This window comes from Manis pentadactyla, chromosome 1, assembly GCF_030020395.1.
Source record: "Manis pentadactyla isolate mManPen7 chromosome 1, mManPen7.hap1, whole genome shotgun sequence".
Lineage (NCBI taxonomy): Eukaryota > Metazoa > Chordata > Mammalia > Pholidota > Manidae > Manis > Manis pentadactyla.
In genome coordinates, this window is record NC_080019.1 from 176,025,899 (window position 1) to 176,047,707 (window position 21,809).

General features: G+C 35.8%; 1 protein-coding gene across 2 annotated transcripts in view; it reads right to left on the reverse strand.

Moving 5' to 3' along the window:
* Positions 1-3,220: 3,220 nt before the first annotated feature.
* RABL3 (RAB, member of RAS oncogene family like 3) overlaps positions 3,221-21,809 on the reverse strand; it is a 30,098-nt gene continuing 11,509 nt past the window's right edge. Inside the window, exons 3-8 of one of the 2 annotated variants that reach the window (XM_036883348.2) lie at positions 19,713-19,842; positions 16,015-16,129; positions 13,213-13,363; positions 7,935-8,006; positions 5,056-5,094; positions 3,221-4,514 (exon numbers count right to left, since the gene is read on the reverse strand). In XM_036883348.2, coding sequence (XP_036739243.1) covers positions 4,449-4,514; positions 5,056-5,094; positions 7,935-8,006; positions 13,213-13,363; positions 16,015-16,129; positions 19,713-19,842 — 573 coding nt within the window. In that variant the 3' untranslated portion in view covers positions 3,221-4,448. The remainder of the gene's footprint in view (positions 4,515-5,055; positions 5,095-7,934; positions 8,007-13,212; positions 13,364-16,014; positions 16,130-19,712; positions 19,843-21,809) is intronic. The other variant, XM_057503077.1, reaches the window with a different exon arrangement.

Consider the following 21,809-nt stretch of genomic DNA (forward strand, 5'->3'; position numbering starts at 1 on the left):
CACAGCCTATTTCTTACCAAAGCTCTCTTAGCTTTGTTTTCAGGAACTCTTCCTTCAGTGCCCTGCATTAAATTGTGGAGAGTGGAAGAAAGTCCTTAAGTAAAACTAATATTTTGTTGGCATCCTGAAGACATTCACACCCTGGGGCAACATGCCATATTTCCATTTTACTATTAGTAAGAATTTCCTTTTTCTGTAGTGGGAAAAGGACTGTGAAAGCAGAGGTGGGAGATAACAACTAGCATTAAGCTGCATTCACAAGCTGATCAGTTTTAACGTGTATTTAGGAATTGATCTGGAACACGATTCCCTTAAAACAGTGCCCATGTACCTCTTGGAGGGAATATTTGTACCCATCCCTGTTGGAAGACTATTGATCCACAACAAGAAAGTAGAAAACATCCAGGAACCTGGCAGCTGCCACAGGGGATGTGGAGGAGAGTGTCACAGTTTTACAGAGCAATCACTCCTGAATGGAGTTAGAGGATGGAGGATCCCAGGACTAATGCCTCCGGGAAAAACACGGAACTGTTAGATTACCTGATACACTTGATGGTACTGAGCATGATTTTACTTTTTTGTTGGGAGTTTAGGGGTTTAGTTCTTCATCATTGCTTACCGATAACCTTGGTAAAGCTTAGTAGTTAGCTAGTTGAGAAAGTAAGTGTGGTAAAATAGAAGGTAGGTAATTAGAAATAGATACACCTGGAGGGTAGGAAATAGTAGTAGCACATCAAAGGCAGACAGTCCTTGTGTTGCCCACATAGGGTGTGACAACCACTGGATTGCTGTGGCATGTACAGCCCTGAGAGGGAGGGATGGCTCAGCTCATTAAAAGGCATGCAGAGGAAGCCAAATATGAACTTCAATATAAAGGTGTCATAAAGTATAGCCTACAGTCCATGTATTCTCTAGTGTTTGATGAGCTTATGTTTTTCAGAGGGTGGATCCTGGACTACTTGCATCAGAATCACCTTGCTTGCTTGTTAAAAATACAAAATCCTGGCCCTATCCCAAACACAGCATTGGAGGGGGCCCATGAAATCCTAGAATCTGCATTTAAACAGGCACTTCAGAGGATTTTTATGCACTTTGAGTTTGAAAGCCATTGCTTCAAGTTTCAAATGGAGGTGCTGACTGACTAGCTGGAAGTCAGATCCCTTCTCCACTCTATGGAGCAGCCCTGGCATCCTCCAGCTCCAATTTTGCATTAAGTAAACACATTGTAGAGCATTTGAGGCTCAGGATTCTCCCATGGCTAGATTTCCTGGAACCCTTCCTTTCCTACTACACTGATTTAACTCAGTCTTGGGACTACAGAGAAGTGAATTTTTTATTTCCTTCTCCTTTCTTCAAAACTGTATCTTTCCTCAAACTTTGACAGTAAATCAATGCAGACACCCTGTTGTAGCTTCAAACTTCTAAGAATTTGAAAATTCCAATTAAACCCTTATTAATATCTATACAAGACCCTTCCTAGGTGGATACTACAAAACACATTATTGAAATGAAGATGCAAAAGCTCTGATTATGGTGGGCAGTAAGTCCTCTTTACCCCACTCCGATGTCCCAGCACATCAGGTCCATGCAACCTGCCTTCAGAATGGACAGAAAAACAGCAGTGTCGAGATACTTGGATTATATCACCACTGCTTCAAGGTCAGGGACTCCTGAGAACCTGAGATACAGCTGGTTTGGATCAACCCCTTTGGGAGCAGTTTTTTTTTCTTAGAGCATTAAGGTGGACAGACCAACCCCAATCCTTAGGTGGATTCCAACTAAGGGTCTTGCCACCCAAGGGACAGTTGAGTGGCCATATGCCTTCACATCTGGTTGCCTCCACAGTGAGTAAGAACACTGGTTAGACATCAAAATGACAACAGAAAAAAAAAAACACCTGTATAACTTGTTCCATCAAGAATATAAAAAAAATTAAGATTTAATTAACAGCTCTTAGGAAGTATTTTGGTCTTTACATTTGTTTATTACTGAAAAGCAATTTTTATAAGCAGGTCTCAGAAGTTTTAGAAAAATGCTTCAAAGCATTCTTTTTGAAGAACTCTGGCTAAAAACATTCACTTTGGAAAACAGCCTTATTTTGCTGCTACTAATACTTGCAACAAACTTACCTTAGATTATTAAAAATGATTTTCCTTAGAAAACTATACAGGCATACCTGAAAGACACTGTGGGTTTGGTTCCAGACCACAATAAAGCGAGTAACACAATAAAGGGAGTCAAATGAATTTTTTTTGTTTCCCACCAAATATATAAGTTATTGCACAAAAGTAGTCTATTAAGTGTGCAATAGCATTGTCTAGAAAAACTATGTACATACCTTAATTAAAAAATACTTTGTTGCTAAAAAAGGCTATACCACAGATGATGATAACAAATATAATAGTGAAAATGAAAATGTTAGAAATGATGCAGGAATTACCAAAATGTGACAGAGACATGAAGTGAGCAAATGCTGTTGGAAAAATGGTACTGATAAGACTTGCTAGATGCCGGGTTGCCACCAGCCTTTAATTTGTAAAAAATGCAGTGTCTGTGGAATGCTATAAATCAAAATGCAATAAAACAAGGTATGCCTGGAGCTAAAATGGAGTTGAGAAGTACTCTTAATTTTTCAAGGTTGAACGTGAAGCAATCAGTGATGGCTTACTTTTATTTTTTAATAAGGGAGAAAAATAAGGAAATTGGGATAGATTTTTTTTTAATTAAAGAAGAGGAATAAAGGGAAGGAAAGGAAAAGGTCATTGATTTTTTTTTTTGCTTTTGCGTTATTTTTGTAACCTAAGTATAACTTATTTACAATTTATTTTTCAAAAGAGGAATACAAGGAGCTTGTGTGGGTTTAGGTCTATGTGTATATGCATTGGTTTTCACTTTCCACCTGCACAGCCTCTGTCAAAACACCCTTGTCCCAAATTCCACATGTGGATCCTGATTTGCATAGCTCTTCTTTATGTCAAAAAAGAAATTGAGGTTAAATTTTGTGGGGGAGGATGCAAAGAAAACCTGGAGAATATTCTAGCTGATGAAAAAGATTTTAAAAATCTATTCCAAATTCCCAAGACTGCCTTTCTAAAAGCATTAACATTCTAACTTTAATAACCTCTTTTAGCATACCTTGATTTCCAAAGTGCTTCTGAAATTTAATTAAAATGGTATATAGAATGTGAATTTAGTTTTAAAATGAGAAACTGCAACTGTGTAGTCATTATTACTATTTTTTAATATGGAGCAAAATTCGGAGTGCAGAGACCTGCAGCAGAGCCAGAAAGAAGATGGGTGAAAAGGTGGTGAATAAGGCAGCAAATGAGTTTTTGTAGACCAGCTTTACATATTAAAGAAGAACTAGGGCAGAGAGATTTAAACAAGCAAAAAAGATGGGTTAAAAAAAGTAATGAAGAACAATGATGCATTTTATACACACACCACCCCCAGGAAACTTTGGATTAAGAAATCCAAGAATCCTAGTCCATAATTCATGTAAATGTGTTGCCATGGAACCTCCTTTAATTATCCATAATTACTTTGTTGACACTTAGTTTACTAACTACAGTTAAGAGACATTTCAGGAGTTGAATTTTTCCTTCAAAAATAAGAGCCCCCCGCCCAAATCCCTGAAGACGCTGTAAATGTCTCTTACTGCCCTTGTGCAGGTCTTAGATTTCACCCTACCTATTTCCAAACAGAAAACAGTAAGAGAGTGCAGACAGCTGTAACCTAAAGAGTGAAGGATTTAGCGAGATGTCAATTTCTCACGCAAGAATTCTTTTCTGGTACTGCTATTCTCTATGTATTATTAATCTATTTATATTTAACTCCAGCTATTAGTCTGCCTCTTCCAGCCACTGAGCCATTTGCAAAGGAGAGGAGAGGGAGACAAGGGTGGCTATTATTAGGCATCCTTGTGTGTGATGAGGATGGAGACAATTAAATAACACCATTTTGCTTCTCTGAAAATGACAGGGACTGTTTGGGGTGGACAACTCAGGGCTGGTTAACATAACCTTTCCCCTCACAAAGGTAAAACAAAAGAGATATATTTTAGAAGTACTTAATTAAGCCTTCAGCAAGGAGTGTGGGAAAATTACAGACCCACAAAAACCTTCCAGTTCCAGGCCAGAGTACATTTTCTCTGCAGCACTCTTGTCACTGCTCATTTACTGCATCACTCTGACAACATCTCATATTTCCACAAGGCTTTTACATAATCTAGAAACAGGGACAGAAAGGTCAGGAACAGAGAGAATGGGGACAACGTCTGGATCTCCCACACTGTCACTTCCTTTCAGTTTTCCACTAAACGGTGAGGATGAAGGGTGTCATATTAAGATGACTTCATTAAAAGGCTGAGACATTAATAATCGACACAGCAAGAAGAAAGCTGTAAAAAATTGCCACTGCTTGCTCATCTCCCAAAGGATGAGTGTAATTCAGTCGTAATGAAGACTCTTTAATGTTCCTCCCCCAAACCTTTTCCGATCAGGGAAGCCTGGAACCTGTAGGCAGGAAAGATAATCCTGTTAAACAGGCAGAGTTCAAATGCTAATAGCTTTTAATTTTTCCACCTTATTTTCTGTTTCTTTATGTCAGTTCATCATTCCTTAAAGAACTCTCTCTCTGAGCTCTTACTCAGATTCAATAATAAAAACAAATTCCATCAAAAAGGAAAACACTTGCCAAAAAATCGGTGATAGTGCCATCTAAATCAGAGAAGCTGAAGGTGAAGCTCAGAATGTTCACCTGTGGACTTTTATGTGACTTACATGCATTGTGATTGACTTGCAATATGTACCTTTGGAGTCTTATATTTATATTGCTTCTATTACTTTATAATATGACCTTATCACTGGATTCTTTTTGTTTCTTAGGCCCATATTTTCCCTTCATCTTATTTTGTCTTCTGTGTTTAACAGAAGTAAATTAGTTGCTGGTACCTACAAGGATTTCCACCCCCTTTTTTTTTAACTTCTGAAAATAAATTTGGATACTCTATCCAAATTTAAGAACCCATTTTATCAAGAAAAGATAGATACACACCTGATTACCGTCTCTCAAAAAGTATCTCTTCTCTATGACCTGCGAGAAACAAAGATTTTAAGGGCTTAGTACACATACCTGGAAAAAGTATTAATTGCAGTAGACACTAATGGCACTACAGAGTGTATATCCAAATTAAGAGTGCTTTCAATAGCTACAGACATCTAGTGTAATGAGTTAAATCTGGTGCTAATGAGATCAGGACTGTGGGAGTATTTCCATAAAATCTGGCCTCATTCCAAAAAGCATTAATGATAGATAAAAAAAAAAAATGAACTAACAAAAACAACTAAATAATCAGAAAATGACATAGGATCCCATGCAATTCCTGATGTGTGGTGGCAAATTTGGCTCAAAGTTTCCTAGCAGTCAGCCCAAAAGGTACCAAACAGAATTCTTAAGATAAAAGCAAAGCACTTTTACTGCTACAGGAGTACAGCTATTTCTTAAAGAAGACTCTGTTTAATGCAATGACTTGCCACATTCTTCTAGCAAACACAGTGATATATTCTGTAGGTCATCAATGCAGAACAGATGACACACTATCATAAACAGTCAACTAGCTTCATTTTAGGGACTTAATCTGCACCCTTACTTCAGCAGTTTCAGAACTGTCTATCTTTGGTCAGTAGGAGAAACTAGGTAACGCAGTGGCTGTATGTGCACAAATCCATACAAATACTGTGGGGAATCCTCAAAATATATGCCCCTAACATAGTAAGTTTAAAAGCATCATGTTTTCAGATGATGAAAAATAATTTTAGGAAATAATGAATTCTGTTCTAACACTGCAATTTTTGCAGAAGCAGTATTATTTTTCTTTACATAGAGATGTTGTGATTAAGAAAAGTTAATCAGCTAAGAATACAGATTAGCTGGAGATTAACTCTAAGACACTGGCATCTATAATTAGAAAGCTAAGAGTACCTCTGAGTAAGAGCAGAGAATCCTCCCCCAGGCTTGTGCCCCCTTGCTCTGGCTGGCCTGACTGCCAAATCATCTAGATTCTTTTCATCTGTGAGACTGGGTTACCTTTAGCCACAAGTAACCCAGGCTAAGTTTACATTCACTGGTGCCTGAGATAGGAAAGCTGGCTTGTGATTAGCATACATCTCAAAATAGTTGACCCCAGAAAAATCAAGAAGTGACTGACTCTCTTTCCTCTCTCCATAGCAGGACAGAAAAATCCTATCATCCTAGAGTGGAGAGGAATTACTACTAGCCAGGTGAGTCTAGAGGAGGAGTTAAGATTCCTTCTTGAAAAAAAAAAATCTTTACATTAAATTCTGGAAAATATGATGTATAGAAAACTGGGCAAAATTTAGCTGCCAGGTCCCTTAGTTTCAGGCAACCACCACACTCTGGAGGTCTGGCCGACCTCCTAATTCACATACCTTTCATTGTGATTTAGGTAATGAAGAGAGAAGTTACCTTTTTGCTTTTGCTCATAATTCCCTACCCTCAACTTGCAATGTCTTCCTCTTACCCAATCTTGCTCTCTTCTTAAAACCAACCAAGTTCCCTCTAACTTTTTTTAAATAAAGCCTTGCCTGAAAATTTGGGTCATGCTAGTCTATTACCTATTGTGTCTCTAGGCTATAACTTATTACATCTTATTATATTAATTTCAAAATCAACAAATTATTTGAAAGTATAAATAATATATCATGGGATCTTTCCATATTAGACACAGATCTATAAGATGTTGCTTTTAGGGACGGAATATTGTTTCAGATGGGGGCCACTGATCTAGACCAAACAGAGTTCTTATATTTTAAGTTTGAAAACAATTTGGAGAAAAAAATCTGGTTCCTTACAGTGCTTCCCAACATTCTTCATATCATGGCACATTTAGAAAACGCTAAATTGTACAGCACACTGGGGGTAAGTGCAACATGCTGCCAATCACCCAGCCTGGGGAGCTCTGGCTGTGCTGATAACTAAGGGGAGTCACTATCTTGGCACACCTTTACTCTATTTGCCACACCTTGTACCTTCATTGGCAATGAAGCAAAACTTACCATTGGTCTAATATTAAACAGGGAGGAGTGTGGGGCTTATATTCTGCTGACATTTTGGACAAAAGGGCCCTAAATGGGTAAAAGAAAATGATTCACAGAGAAGGGCTGTGAGGAGAGAAATATTTTTCTTGAAAAATTACACTTAAGAGGGAATATAATACAGAAATTAATCTTTTTAGAAATACAGAAATAAATTCTATTTTACTTTATTGCACAATGTCAACATTGTGCAGAAAACTTAAACTAGTCAATATCATGTGCAATGAAGCTGTAGGGCCTTGTAAAGGAAAGACAAACAGTGCTCTACTTTGCTAGTGTGCTGAGTCACTCTACATTTTATTTCCAGTTTAGGACAATATGATGAAGCTAGCAAGAGTCAATAACTGGAATGCAAAGGTTTCTGTTAGGGAAATTTAGGGAATCGAGAAGATGACATCATCTTAAAAGTAACTAATGTTTATGTGGAGAAAGAACATCAGTAGCTGAGAAAACAAGAACGCAGGGCTTTAAGATGAATCTCCTCAGTTCAGTGCCTTTTATGCAGAGGTTTGGTTAAATAAGTAAAAAAGAGCTAGAAAAGGAAACATAAATCGTTTTAAGGCAGGCAATTAGGCAGCTTTTAAAAACCCCATTGAAATCCAGTAGTTTTCATCCTTTGCTTAGATAACACTGGTGATAGAATAAATACGTCAGCAGGCCTTGGGCAATTATACCAACAGATAAGAGAGATCAAAACAAGTATTATTCAGGTTGTGAAATTTAGGACAAAAGAATAAAAGGACAAAGCATTTCTACAAAGAATTTAAACTCTCATAACACATAAATTAAGTTTAAAAATAACTTAATTGAAATCATTACCTTATCAAAAAACCTACTGAGCTTGACAGCATTGGAAGAACCTGCAGCTAAGTACCGTGGATTTGTGCAATCCTAGAAGATGAAACAGCGAATCCACAATCAAAAGTCAGGAAATGTAAGCTCTTTGTTAGTCATCACTGTTCCTGTTGCACACTTCTATAGTAAAATATTAGGCATAACACTCCCATAAAATAGTCAAGCAATTTTCAAATTATGATGCACAAAGTGAGAGGAAAGTGCTAAAGGAAGAAAGGCCACTTTTGTTATTTAAGCAATTTTAGAGGACACTGAACCAATGTATTCATCATCAAATAATTCATAAAGGAAGACAAAATTGCTGATATCTTACTCATAACAAAACCAAAGTACTTACCAGGTGACCTACCTACATTCACCTTGAAAAGCAAACAGAGCCATTAAAAACAGCTAACACTTCACTTTTTAGCACTAGTTATTCACCAGTGCTCAACTAATTAAGTATGTGCAGTTCAGTTCATACAAATAGTAGGAAGCAAGAAAGTAAGGAGTTAGAGAAGCACAAAACAAAACAGCAGGGATTTCTCACTCACTGAAGGCAAGGGACTAATCTCTTAGTAGGCCATAAAGATAGTAATAAACAAGATATATTTCTGGATTATAAACAATAGAAAAATGGCACATTTATTAATATTAAATATCAATTGTTATTAATTATAATAATTAAACAATAATAGAAATAGATATATCACAATTAAATAGGATTTTGAAGTATAGGGAAAAAACGTGGCCAAGAAAGACAAAACAATTTGGAATGCTCCAGTGAAATGCCTAGTAAATTACAGTGATTAGTAAAGACCTTCAAATCCCTTTTCCTGGTATTCCAGTATGGAGTTGTCTTTGCTTGTCATTGTTTACTTGACACCTCAAGAGACAGAACTTTGATTTTTGCCTCAAATGCCACCCAAGACCAAACTACGAGGACATCATGTAGGCTTTTTTGCAAGGATGGTATTTATCTTTCAGTTGTAGATTGTCTTTGTCCCTTGGGAAACTAAAATTATTGTTGTTACACTTAACTCTGTTTTGTAATCTCTAAACCCACACGATTCTTTCTGGTTAATTTTGTAACAATCACCTATTTTATCCATATGCAACATTTCAAGACTCACATTTTATATTCTGGGCATAAACTGAAATATGTTTTCCAAAACCATAAAAAAAGAGACTACAACAAACTTTTCAAAAATTATGAAGTGCTAGAAAAATCAGAGGTCTCTTGAAGCCAGAATGCTCTGAATCTGAATATCTGTCCCAACGCCAGAGTGTCATCCACATTGTGGGATATTGGTTAGGTTACCAAACCTTTTATGTTAAGCTTACTCATTTGTGAAATGGGGAAAGGAAAACAATACTTATCTCATAGGATTTTTGTGAAAATTAAATGAGATAATGCATGCCTGGTACATGGGTACTAAAATGTTAGTTCCCTTCTGTCTTCATTCGAAGAAAATGCTATCAGGTTGAATTTTTAGATACAAAATCACCTAACATAATAAAAGATAATTCCATATATGGATTAAATAGACTGAAACATCATTGTGTAAACTGTTGTATTTGAAATAATGTTTGAACACATTTATTCAGCAGTTGGGGCATGTAAGAGACAGACCTTAGATAAACCTGTGTTAAATATATTTTACCAACTGGATATTGATTCCATAGCCATCAGAATGTCAAGACTTCAGATATGATTCCAAATAGAGCTAAATACAAAAGGTATATCAAACAGGGAACGAACAAACAAAACCTCCCCAAATTCAGTTTTTACGGCTTCACAATTTCAGGTTGACCAGGTTAGAGAAACCCTATTTCAGGATGAGAATTTTAGACTTGAAAGAGCCTCTGCCACTGATCATGGCTGAGGGCAAAGCCTGAAAATTAATAGCTCTAAATAGCTTGTCTAAGCTAGAGAAAGGAATATTACCCAGGGAAGATGCTTCAATATGATCACTTTGAAGTAAACACATAACAAAAACATTTGGATTAGACACAGTAAGCCTAACAGGATCTGAAAAAAATAAGTAATCTTCTCCCTACTTATAATGTAAACAATCTGCCTTTTTTCAGGCATAAGATGATAACTTTGTTTTCATCTTTGATGCATACATTTGTTAATTCTTACTTTTTTATAGTTTAAGTAAATTCATACAGTAGCCAAAGTCGCTAGCACTAATACTGTTACATTGGTTTTTTACTTGAGGCTTCATATTTATTTGCTAAAGTCTTTTTGATTGCTGTCTCTTTTTGAAACTCCAATTTTCCTCCTCCTTCTTTCTTCCTTGCATCCACAAGACCCACTTGTTAACAGACACATATAGCAATGGAAGAGAACAGAGAGCCCAGAAATAAACCCACACATATATGGTCAATTCATATATGACAAAGGAGGCAAGAATATACAATGGGGAAAAATAGTCTATTCAATAAAAGGTATTGGGAAAACTGGACAGCTACCTGTAAGAGAATGAAACTGGATTACTCCCTAACACCAAACAAAAAAGTAAACTCAAAATGGATTTGAGAACTAAATATAAGACATGAAACCAAAAAACTCTTAGAAGAAAACATAGGCAAATATCTCTTGACATAAGCATGAACAATTTTTTTCTGGATACATCTCCCTAGGCAAGGGAAACAAGAGGAAAAATAAAGAAGTGGGACTATATCAAACTAAAACTCTGTAAAGCAAAGGACACCATCAACAGAACAAAAAGGCAACCTACAGTATGAGAGAATATATTTGTGAATGATACATCTGATAAGGGGTTAACATATAAAATACATAAAGAACTCATATGACTCAACACCAAAAAAACAAATAACCCAATTAAAAAATGGGCCAAGGCCCTGAATAGACATTTTTCCAAAAAAGACATACAGGATGGCCAACAGGCACATGAAAAGCTGCTCCACATCAGTAATCATCAGGGAAATGCAAATCAAAACCACAGTGAGATATCACTTCACACCAGTCAGAATGGCCATTGTCCAAATGAGAAGAAATAATGAGTGTTGGTGAGGATATGGAAAAAAGGGAACCCTCCTTCATTGTTGGTGGGAATATAAATCGGTGAAGAAAGGACTACAGAGGTTCCTCAAAAGCTAAAAATAGAAATACCATACCCAGTAATTCCACCTCTAGGAATTTACGTTGTTGGAAGAAAACAAAATCACAACAACATGGATGGACCTAGAGGGTATTAAGTGAAATAAGCCAGGTAGAGAAAGACAAATACCATACGATTTCATTTACATGAAGAATGAAAACAAAACAAAATGAACAAAACAGCAATAGACTCATAGACACTGAGAAGTGACTGGTGGTTATGATGGGGGAGGGGTTGGGGTGGGTGGGTGAACTAGGTGAAGTGGATAAAGAGGCACAAAATCTCAATCATATAAATTAGTCACAGGGATAGTACAGCATAGAGAATATAGTCAATAGTCCTGTAACATCTTTCTAATTTTGACAGATAGTAACTGCACTAGTTGGGGTGAGCATTTAATAATGTAGATAACTGTCGAATCACTATGTTGTATACTTGAAAGTAGTATAATGTTGTATATCAACTACACTTCAATTAAAAAAAAAAAATAAAAGGTATATTGTAAAGAAAAGAAAAAAAGACCTGCTTGTTTCTGCTGTGTTCTTGAAGTCAGACACTGATAAAATGCCATACTATGTTGTTTGTGAACTCTGGGGAGACCATGTGTGCCAGGTACCACCAATTGAGCACCTTTACTTACATCTTGTTAACAATGAAAAGATGTATCTGTAAGTAAAATAGGAAAAAAAAATATATCTAGGTGATTGCAGAAACCCACAAGCACTGGAAACAGGTTCCAAAATACATTAATTACAGGAACAAATTAAGTGTATTCAATGATATATTTCCTTTTGGAAATAATGTTCAAACAAAGTAACTTCAGCACTTTTTCAACAAGGATATCATCTATTCTTTCTAACAGGGATCCTCTGCAATTATCATGGTATAGAGCTGAATATCCTATGGTGGCAGCTGAGGAAGAGGAGGCGCCTCCACGGCAGGCAGATGCTGACTCAGTCATGGGGGCGGAGGGGGGCTGAGCCAAGCACTGCTCACCAATGTCGATTCAGAGTAAGGGCATCAAAGCCACCTGAGTCATCAGTTAAAATTACAGAGTCCTGGTCCTCCTGTCAGACCTTATGAATAAAGAGCTCCAGCTATGGGGCACTTACTCAACATTTTTCACAGGCACTATTGGTAACATGAATATGAAGTCAAGTTTGAATAGCTGGTGACCTAGATGATTTTTTTTAAGAGTTCTTCCAGCTCCAAAATTCTAAATGTTAGTTGAAGGAGAATTATGTGGAAAATAGGCTTAACTGTAGAACACAGACTCTGAAGTCAGAGTGGCTGGTGTGACCTGCGTAACCTTGGCCTAGTTACCCCTCTCTGCTTCTGGTCTTCATCTTTAAGATGGGGATACCTGGAGTGTTTACCTTAGAGAGCTGATGTAAGGATGATGCATGTGAGATAATGTACATAAAGCATTAGAACAGTATACAGCAGGTAGTAAGTGTTCAAGAAATGTTATCCATTAGTATTATTAAGTCACCACTACCACCACAAATCTAGAATGCCAGGGCACTGACTGTATTGCAGAAACCCTACTTGGGTACAATGACATAGAAACCACGACTGAAGCTGCTGGTCAGGACCCTTCTTTGGGCTTATATGAGAAGTCAGCCTTTTTAGCACCCAATTCTAATGCAACCAAAAATCTCAATTTTTGTATATGCCTACATTTGTATAAACTAATGCTTATGAAGCACTTCATTGTTTACAGTTTTCTCACTTATCTATTTGTTTGCCTTTTAAGGTAAGTTCCATAGTTTAAGAAGCTATGAGGCTTTTCTAAAGCAAGAATAATCAAGGTACAGTGTCAAGGACCCTTCTGTCATCTTAATTATTTTGATTTTGGTGCAATTTTAAAAAATATTTTCAAGAAAAAACCCATTATTTATGTTATTTACAGAACAAAGTTTGAACATCCCAACAGATAGCATACAAGGAGGCTGAAGTGGTGTGCCCATTTGACAATCTATGTTGATTCCAATCTTTACTAGATTTTGGACTAGAACCCAAATCCCTGATTTCAAGTATAAAGCTTCTTTTGTGAGAATATCTGACTTGTGAAGTGTTCAGTTTGCCCTTACTTGATAATAACACAAACATGCATTAATGAAAATACATACCAAATTAATCTCCTCTGCATTGAAATCCTCAGCCAGGAAAGCCGTCCTAGTTAAAACTTCATGGCGCTTGGTTTCATGAATCTGATCCAGTTTAGTTCCTATTACCAACAGTGGGATTTGGTTATCAGCAAACTGTTCCCGGTCATAATCCCTGTGGTAAATAATAATGAAGAGGTGAACAGAATTTATCTTTCTGATGTAGATGTGTTAATATTTAAATGCAAGTCGCTTATACTATTTGACTAATGCTTCACTGACTCTTACTCAGCCATTACCTGTAAACCTACTTTTCTCCCAATTTCTTTTATCTACTTGTTCATTTATCAATCCATCCTCACCATCTTTAGAGTTCCAAGTATTCATCTAACTACTCCAAATATGCTCCCATGAGTCTTTATAGATTACTTGAGCAATCTATTACTGAGTGCCCACCAAGTATATCAAAGAAGGTTGACTTGACCTTTCCTAAAGATCTATCTTCTAAGGCTAACAGCTCAGGGATTTTTCTAGGTAGAGGCAGAGAGTGGATTCAAACCTCTGTGGAGGGAAAACCCAGGCAACTAGCATGGTACTCAAGCCTTTTGACAGAGGGGAAAATGGCAAGCTTCTGGCATTATGCATAAGCTCTATACCTACCATGTACATTTCTGCCTATGAATAGTAAAGAAAAATAGACCATTTCAAGAAAGTAAGATGTAGCGATGCTGAAGGCCAGAATAAATCAACCATGGGTGATGCTATAGCCTGGGGGAGAGAAGAATGCAACAAGTGGACTGGAAAGGAAACAGCTGAAATGTAAAATGAATAGTAAAAGGAACAATTAAGTACCAAATTGTTGTTTATCCTGAAAAGAAAGCCATGGGAGATAGAGGACAGGCAATCAGGATCACTTAGGGTTAGTGGCCTTGGGTCACTGGCTTTTACAATCCTTTATTTTTACCCTTTATTTTTACTCTATTCCTTCTGTTACTGAAAGGAACATAGAGCCCAATGTTGTTCAATTAATTTAAATCGTATTCACATATGAGAAAACAGATTTAGATTTCTGACATGTTATAAGCTCTGTTTACTATAGTCAGCAAAATCTGGCTGCGAACACCTTGTGATAGTAAATTAATATGGCATGGAACAATCAATACAACCAGTTGAGCATAGCTTTTTTTCTTCCTTTGACATTATTTTTCTCTTTCTTTGAATAATCTAAATTGGGCATGTATTTATGAGCAAAATTACTAAATCTTTTTGCCCTTCATAATAATCTCAGTGAGCCTCAATTTCTGTTCAGAATTAGAACACAATTATTTTGAATTATGTAACCTCCCATTTCATAAAAATGTTATCATTCTATTTATTGCATCAAAGCCAATAATGTCTTGAGTTCAAGGCTTACCAACATCAACTGTGACCTAGGAGACATGTTCCAAAATTGAAATGTGCTGTATTAGAGAATGTTTTGAGAGTGTCCTCTTTTAGGACTATTTTCTTTACCTATATTTACTAACTCTGGTTCACACACAAATTTTTGTATATATTTTATCAAATTCCATCTTTGATACACATATATCTCTGTCACTTGTAGTCTTACATAATCCTTTGAACCTTAACACATTATGTTACACATAATATACTACAAATTTACTTATATATGTAACATATTACATTCCCATGTGTTTTTATATATATATATAAAATTTGTTCTCTTATTTCTCTTTTAGCTTTCCTTTTTTCTCTCTTCCATTAAATTTTATACAATTTGAAATCTGATCTTGGAATTCTTTTATTTTTTTTAGGTGAAATCTACTGGGGAATTTTATCATGGACAGATAAGGCTGACAACACTTTACCATCACAGAGAGACAGATAACTGGGTATTATATTAAAAGCAAAATACCACTCTGGCAAAACCAAAAACCTTACCTCTTTACAGACTATTTTTGACACCATTTTTGAGAAAATTTAGGATTCAGAAAAAGTTTAATGGACACTATAGGGACACTCAGCAAAATGCACAATACAGGAATTCTACAAGACAAACAAGCCATCTTTCACAAATAAACTGCTAGCGGGTTAAAGAAAAACAGGGAAGGGGAACTTAAGATTAAAAGAAACTTAAGGAAACAAATACAATGAGTGGACTTTCCTTAACCACTCTTTTGAGAAAGCCAACAATTATGAGCCATTTGGGGAAATTAAAATAATATTTGATATTAAAGAATTCTTATGAAATTTTACATGTGACAATTATATTTTGGTTATGTTAAAAAATGCTTATCACTTAAAGTTGAAGTATATACAGATGAAATGATATGATGTCTAGGATTTGCTTCAAAAAATAAATGGAGAGACATACTGCGTTCACGGATTAGAAGATGCAACAAAAATCCTTCTCAATTTTATTTATAGATTTAATGCAATTCCAATAAAAACCCATACAGAATTTTTGTCAATACAGACAAGATGATTTCAAATTAATATGGAAAAGCAAATGAACTAGAATAGCTAAACAATTTTGAAAAGTAAGGAATCACACTGCCTAATTTTAAGACTAACTGATCTGGGATTAGGCAGAGTTGTTATACATGACACCAAAAATGTAATATATAAAAGAAAACATTGAAAAATCAGGCTTTCTCCACATGAAAAACTATTGTTTGAAACACACTGTTAAGAGAGTAAAGAGACAATGTTTGGACTGGAAGAGAATATTTGCCAATCAAAGACCTTACAAAGTGTTATTTCAGAGGGTACAGTCCTGTAACTGCTGTAACATTTCAAACCAACTGTGATGTAATCTGGGCTTACCCATTTGTTACCAAGACTCCAGTTGGCACCAAATCCCTATTGAGAGCTTCCAATGACCAACGATACAAGTTTTGGGATGACTTCTTATTTGTTAAGTCGTGTACTAAAATAATACCTAAAATAATCAGAGAAAATAATGTCAATACTGTTAACAACTGCTGTTCATTTCACAATTGGCAAAGCGAGACTTAGTAAATACAAGTATTATAAACCTAGCATTCTTGCATGACTAACAAACTCAGACATGATTATATTAAACTTTCCTCTACAAATTCTTACAAATAATTATCTTCAAAGTTGTCTCTGTCAGTTATTTAATTCTTAAGATTCTACAAGGGCTGACAAAATGTCATTAAACTTTTAGGATGTCTTCTTTTTTCTTCATTCAACACTTAATGAATGCCTGCTCTGCCTGGTCCTAATTACAGAGCTACCTCATCAATAAAAAGAATCAAAACTACTTCAAGTATATGAAATATTATTCATTCAAAAATTTAACTTCACTGTACATAGTACTATCATAGATATTATACATACACATATTTATACTCAGAATATTAAATGATAAAAATTTGTTAAAATAGTATTGATTTAATTTGATACAATTGCTATTCTCTAGCTGACAAAATGTTATCCTGCAGACGACCTGGGCCTAATCAACTGAAAAGTCTAATATTTTGGGTCTTTGAATTAATGACTGCCATGTAAGCTTGCTACCTATAAGAGATTTAGTTAACAGAGCAAAAAAGAAAAAATGCCACTAGAAGGGGGGAGGAAAAGACAGTCATGAAATATGAATAGTAGAAAACAGATGGACTTTTGAGACACTGAGAAAAATAACAAAATGTAATGAGGCTCATAAGTATACAGAATCAGTTAAGATTCCAGACAGAAAGGCAAAGCAGGTATTTATTACAATAAGATACAGACAAAAGAGAAAAAGCTTTTAAATGTAGAATTTAGGGTATCATCTTGTGGTCAAGAGACTACAGGTTTTCAAACTCCCAACCCTTTTCAAACTCTACTGTGAAGAAAGGATGTAAAACTGATGGATTTCTCTACCTTCAGACTGTTGAGTTATATCAATTTGAAAAAGGTCAGAAGAGTTAGACTTATTTGGCTTCTCTAGCTTTTACAGACATTCGTGCAGAAAGTTAAATTTGTATCTCTCCTGGCTTCTGGAACAGAGATCTGACACTTGCCCTCATATTGAGTTGTACTCACTATACCTTCCTCAATGAGGGGCTCTCCAGCCATTAAAAACATGTAATAGAGGATAGAATTTAAAAAAGGGATAAAGAGTTACCATTAAAGAACCTACCTAACATTTATTTAGTACTTATATGCTACACATAGTGCTTTACCCTGTTGTCTATGATTTTCAGAACAATCCTATGAGGTAAGAATCATTATCTTCATTTTACACACGTGGAAACTGAGGATCAGAAAGGCTGAGTAACTTGCCCTGGGTCACTCGGTAAGTGGGCTAGCGAGAATTTGAACACAGGTAATCTGACAGTAAACGACCGGGGGAGAGCAGAACAATGTCACTTTAGGACAAAGGAGTGGTAGGTATTTTCTCCCTTCCCTGTTGTGTTAACGTCACTGAACTATGGGTGAGCACTTTGGTTGGGAGAGGGAAAGGATTACAAAGGCTCAGATGAACTAACAGATGGAGAGGGAGAAGTTTATTTTCTGAGGATCTCTATTTAAAGCTTTTGAGCTGTTAGGGGCATTTGCGCACCCCTTTCCCTTATTTTCCTTCTTTCATTTGGACTGAGAGTTCTTGCTTTGTAGTCTATGAGCTAAATGGGCCACAGTGGGCCCCAAAGCGAAGAAGTCTGGTGGTAGGTGATCAGAATATGATCTAATCTTAAGAGAGAGAGGTAGACACACTTTACAGGTTTCCTTTGGGGACCCAGTCATCCTCATCATAGTGGGAAGAAAGTAGGGTATTAGGGGAGAAAAGTTACTGCTAATAATAAAGACTGCATTTAAATGGAGAGATTCTATGCTTGCTTTCTTAGGAAACAAAGGATGGTAGATAAAGAAAGTTGAGTACTTCTACCAAGATAAATGTTTCATAGCTAGGGTCAAATAACATGAAATAGATTTTTCTTAAAAGGGATTTTTTTTAATATAAGAATAAGAAATATATCTCAGTCTTATTTGTAAAACTAACAGGATATATGCAATTATTTCAATAATATTCAAGGAAGAAACAAATCACTAATGAACAACAGGCATAGAAAAGATAATCACATATATATGGATTTAGATGGATTTTTTCTTCAGCACTTAAGATGTGTGCAACACAGGATTCCTTCACATTTCCTAGGATTTGAATAGTCTTTAGTATTTATTTATAACTTTTATCTTCTTTCTCAAAAAGGTCTAAACAGCCAAAGTGTCATATTTCCAAATTTCTCTTTGCCAGATCACAATTTTGATCAAGTCATTTAACTGATATAATCCAAGTTTATCACTGGAGTCTAGATCTAAACCAGGCTTCATTTCTTTTTCTCCTGTTCTCTAAGAAGTCTCCTAACACTATACCAGTCTTATTGTTTTTCTCATTTGTATACATTCTATTAATACATGCCATTATTATATACTTTCTTGCAGGATAATGTCATATATTAATGTCACTATTAACTGTACTTTCTTTCATTTATGACTGTTTTGTTTCTTCAGTTAGACTGTGACACTTTCAGAGGGAATTTTGAGCTAAATGGGACATAGGTCTGAACTGACCAAGGTATCCTTTATTCTGTAGTATGTATCCAGTGGCAAGAACCTTCTCTACATTTTTTGTAGTAACCACAACACCTTTTGATCTGGGAAGATAAGATACTGAAAGAAGAAAACAAGGAATGAAAAAGGTACTGAGTAATTGCAATGCTTACCTAATACTGATCTAAGCACAGTATAAATGAGGTACAATAATAGCTAAACATCTATCAGAAGCGAAGGGGTGAGATGCCAAATCTTATAGTACATCAATCACAGACAAGTTGAAATTACATTTCATGGTAAAAAAAGGTTTTAAGAAATGAATTTTTAAAAAGACAAGATGATGATAAAACTATACTGGTAAATCACAAGTGTCAGTGGTTTATTCCCTTGACACCAAGTAGCTAGGCTATGAATTGCAATTATGTCCTCTTTCACACATCTCCATCTGTAAGTCCACCCCAGGTGTTTGATTATCTGTGACTGGATAAAATTTCTGCACTCCTGAAAACACCCTTAGGCAGCTCTTTATAATTACATAGGACTCTCTCTATGGAGCAGACAAAAGAAATTTCTAGCACTATAACATCTGGCTTAGACTGTGGAACTCCTAATGGTTCTATTGTACGTATTTAACTGATTAGAGAAACAGCACTCCCAGGCGACAGTGTTTTGAAAGGTCCATATTTTATGTTGAATACCTGAAATACAATTTTATTTCTCAATATTTAGTTTTATGATAATAATATAAATAGAAACACTTAGACAAAGCAAATATTTAATGTTCAGAATTACACAGAATCTAGAAACACAAACTGGAATGTGATACACAGATTTAAATAAGAGTTGTGAATATATCAGATCTTTCTTAAATTAAGATGAATCCAGCATCCTGCAGCATTCTATATCAGATGATCTGTACTCCTAGACCATTAATACATGGTAGAAATAGAGAAATGCTTTACCATTTACAGAGTTGTAGAATACCGCTCTTGTGCTTTTCACACTGCTGGCACTGCCCACAGAGCCTCCAACATCCCATAATTCTATATAGTAGGTCTTCTCTTCCGGGGTTCCTTCTTTGTAGTCATGAACCTAACAAGTCAATCCATCAAAACCATTATTATAGCCCCTATTTCATGTTTAAAGCATTGGACGTTCCGTATCAGCCTCTCACCCTCTGACTCTCATCATTACCTCCTATTTTCAAGCTTTCTCCCTCTAATAATAATCTGTGACTCCACAAGACCCTATCTAATTCTCACTTCCTAACTAAACATAAATTCCATGATTCATTTTAGTCACTCCTTTGCCTCTCTCACTGTGTATTCATCTGACAAAATTCTAACTGATTATATCTACCATTCCCCAACCCAGCTAACTGAACAAGAAGCTCAAAAAAAAAAAAAAAAAAAAAAAAAGCACATTCAAGCAGACTGGATTCATTTTAAATTCAACTTTACCTTTGGAGATATCCTTCAGTCAGTTCTAGTCCACTTCCTCTTTTCCACTCCTAGATAACTATTTTATGCTTTCTCCTTTTTTTCAAACTTCCAGTACTCTTCCTTATCCTCAAGCACAGTCAATAACCTTGCTTCCTGAGACAGAAGCAATTAGAAAAGAATTTCGACAACCTTTCCTTCCTGAATTTATCTCCCTGCATCTGTGCCCATATAATCTGCTTTCCCTCCAGTTATTACAGATGAACTCTGTGTCCCTAAGTTCAAATCCCTTTCTTGTATATGGGATCCCATATCTTCTTTCTTATCAAAGATGTAGCTTTATTCAGCAGTAGACCCAAAGACACTGAGAAGGGAAAGGTGGTTGCCATGGGGGAGGGGTTGGGATGGGTGGGTGAGGGGGATAATGGGTAGGCTGGTCATGGGGATAGTAGTACCGCATGGAGAATATAGCCAATGATTCTGTAACATCCTCCTATGTTGACAGATAGTAACCACACTAGTGGTGGGGGTGAGGATTTAAAAATATGGGTAACTGTCAAACCACTGTGCTGTATAATTGAAACTAATATAAGACTGTATATAGAAAAAAAGATGTAGCTTTATCAATTCTCCCTCTTACTATCAAATTTTCCCCCTCTGTTAGATAATTCCCACCAGCATATAAATATAATATATAAATGCCATAATTTTTCCCATCTTAAAATAGCCTTCTCTTGGCCTCATGCCCTCCTCTGGCTACCATACCATTTCTTTCTTTATTTTTACAGCCAAAGCCCTCCAAAGGGCTGTCTATTCTCAACTGTCTTTAATTCTTTTACTTACATTCTCTTTTGAACTCATTCCTGTCACACTTTTGCCTCAATCATCCCACTGAAATATTCCTTATCAAAGTCACCAATGGCCTTCTCATTGCTAAACACAATCATCAATGAACAGTTTGCATCTTACTCTACCATCTGATATAACTGTTACATGTATACACACATATACATATATATATACACACACACACACACACACACACACACATACACACATACACACACACACGAAAGAATATTATTCAGACTTAAAAACAAAGAAGTCCTGTCATTTGCAATAACATGGATGAAACCAGAGGGCATTGTGCTAAGTGGATTAAAGCAGACAAAGACAAATACTGCATGGTGGCACTTAGATGTGGTACCTAAATAAAAAGCTCAGCTCATAGACACAAAGAATAGAAAAGTGGTTGCCAGGGGTTAGAAGGTAGGGGGAATAGGGAGAAGTTGGTAAAAGGTACAAATTTTCAGCTATCAGATAAATAAAGATCTGAGGATCTAATATATAACATGATGTCTATAGTTGAAAATGCTATATCATTGAAATATCCTAGGAGAGTAAAATGTAAATATTCTCACCAAAGAATTTAGTAAATAAATAAATAATTGAGGTAATGGTGTATTAACCGAGTGGGATGAATCCTTTCACAATGTTTATCAAATCATCACTACATACACTTTAAATACCTTACAGTTTTATTATCAATTATACCTCAATAAAGCTGAAAAAAAAATAAGACAAAATGTCCTTAACATATAAGCCAGACTTACTGAATCA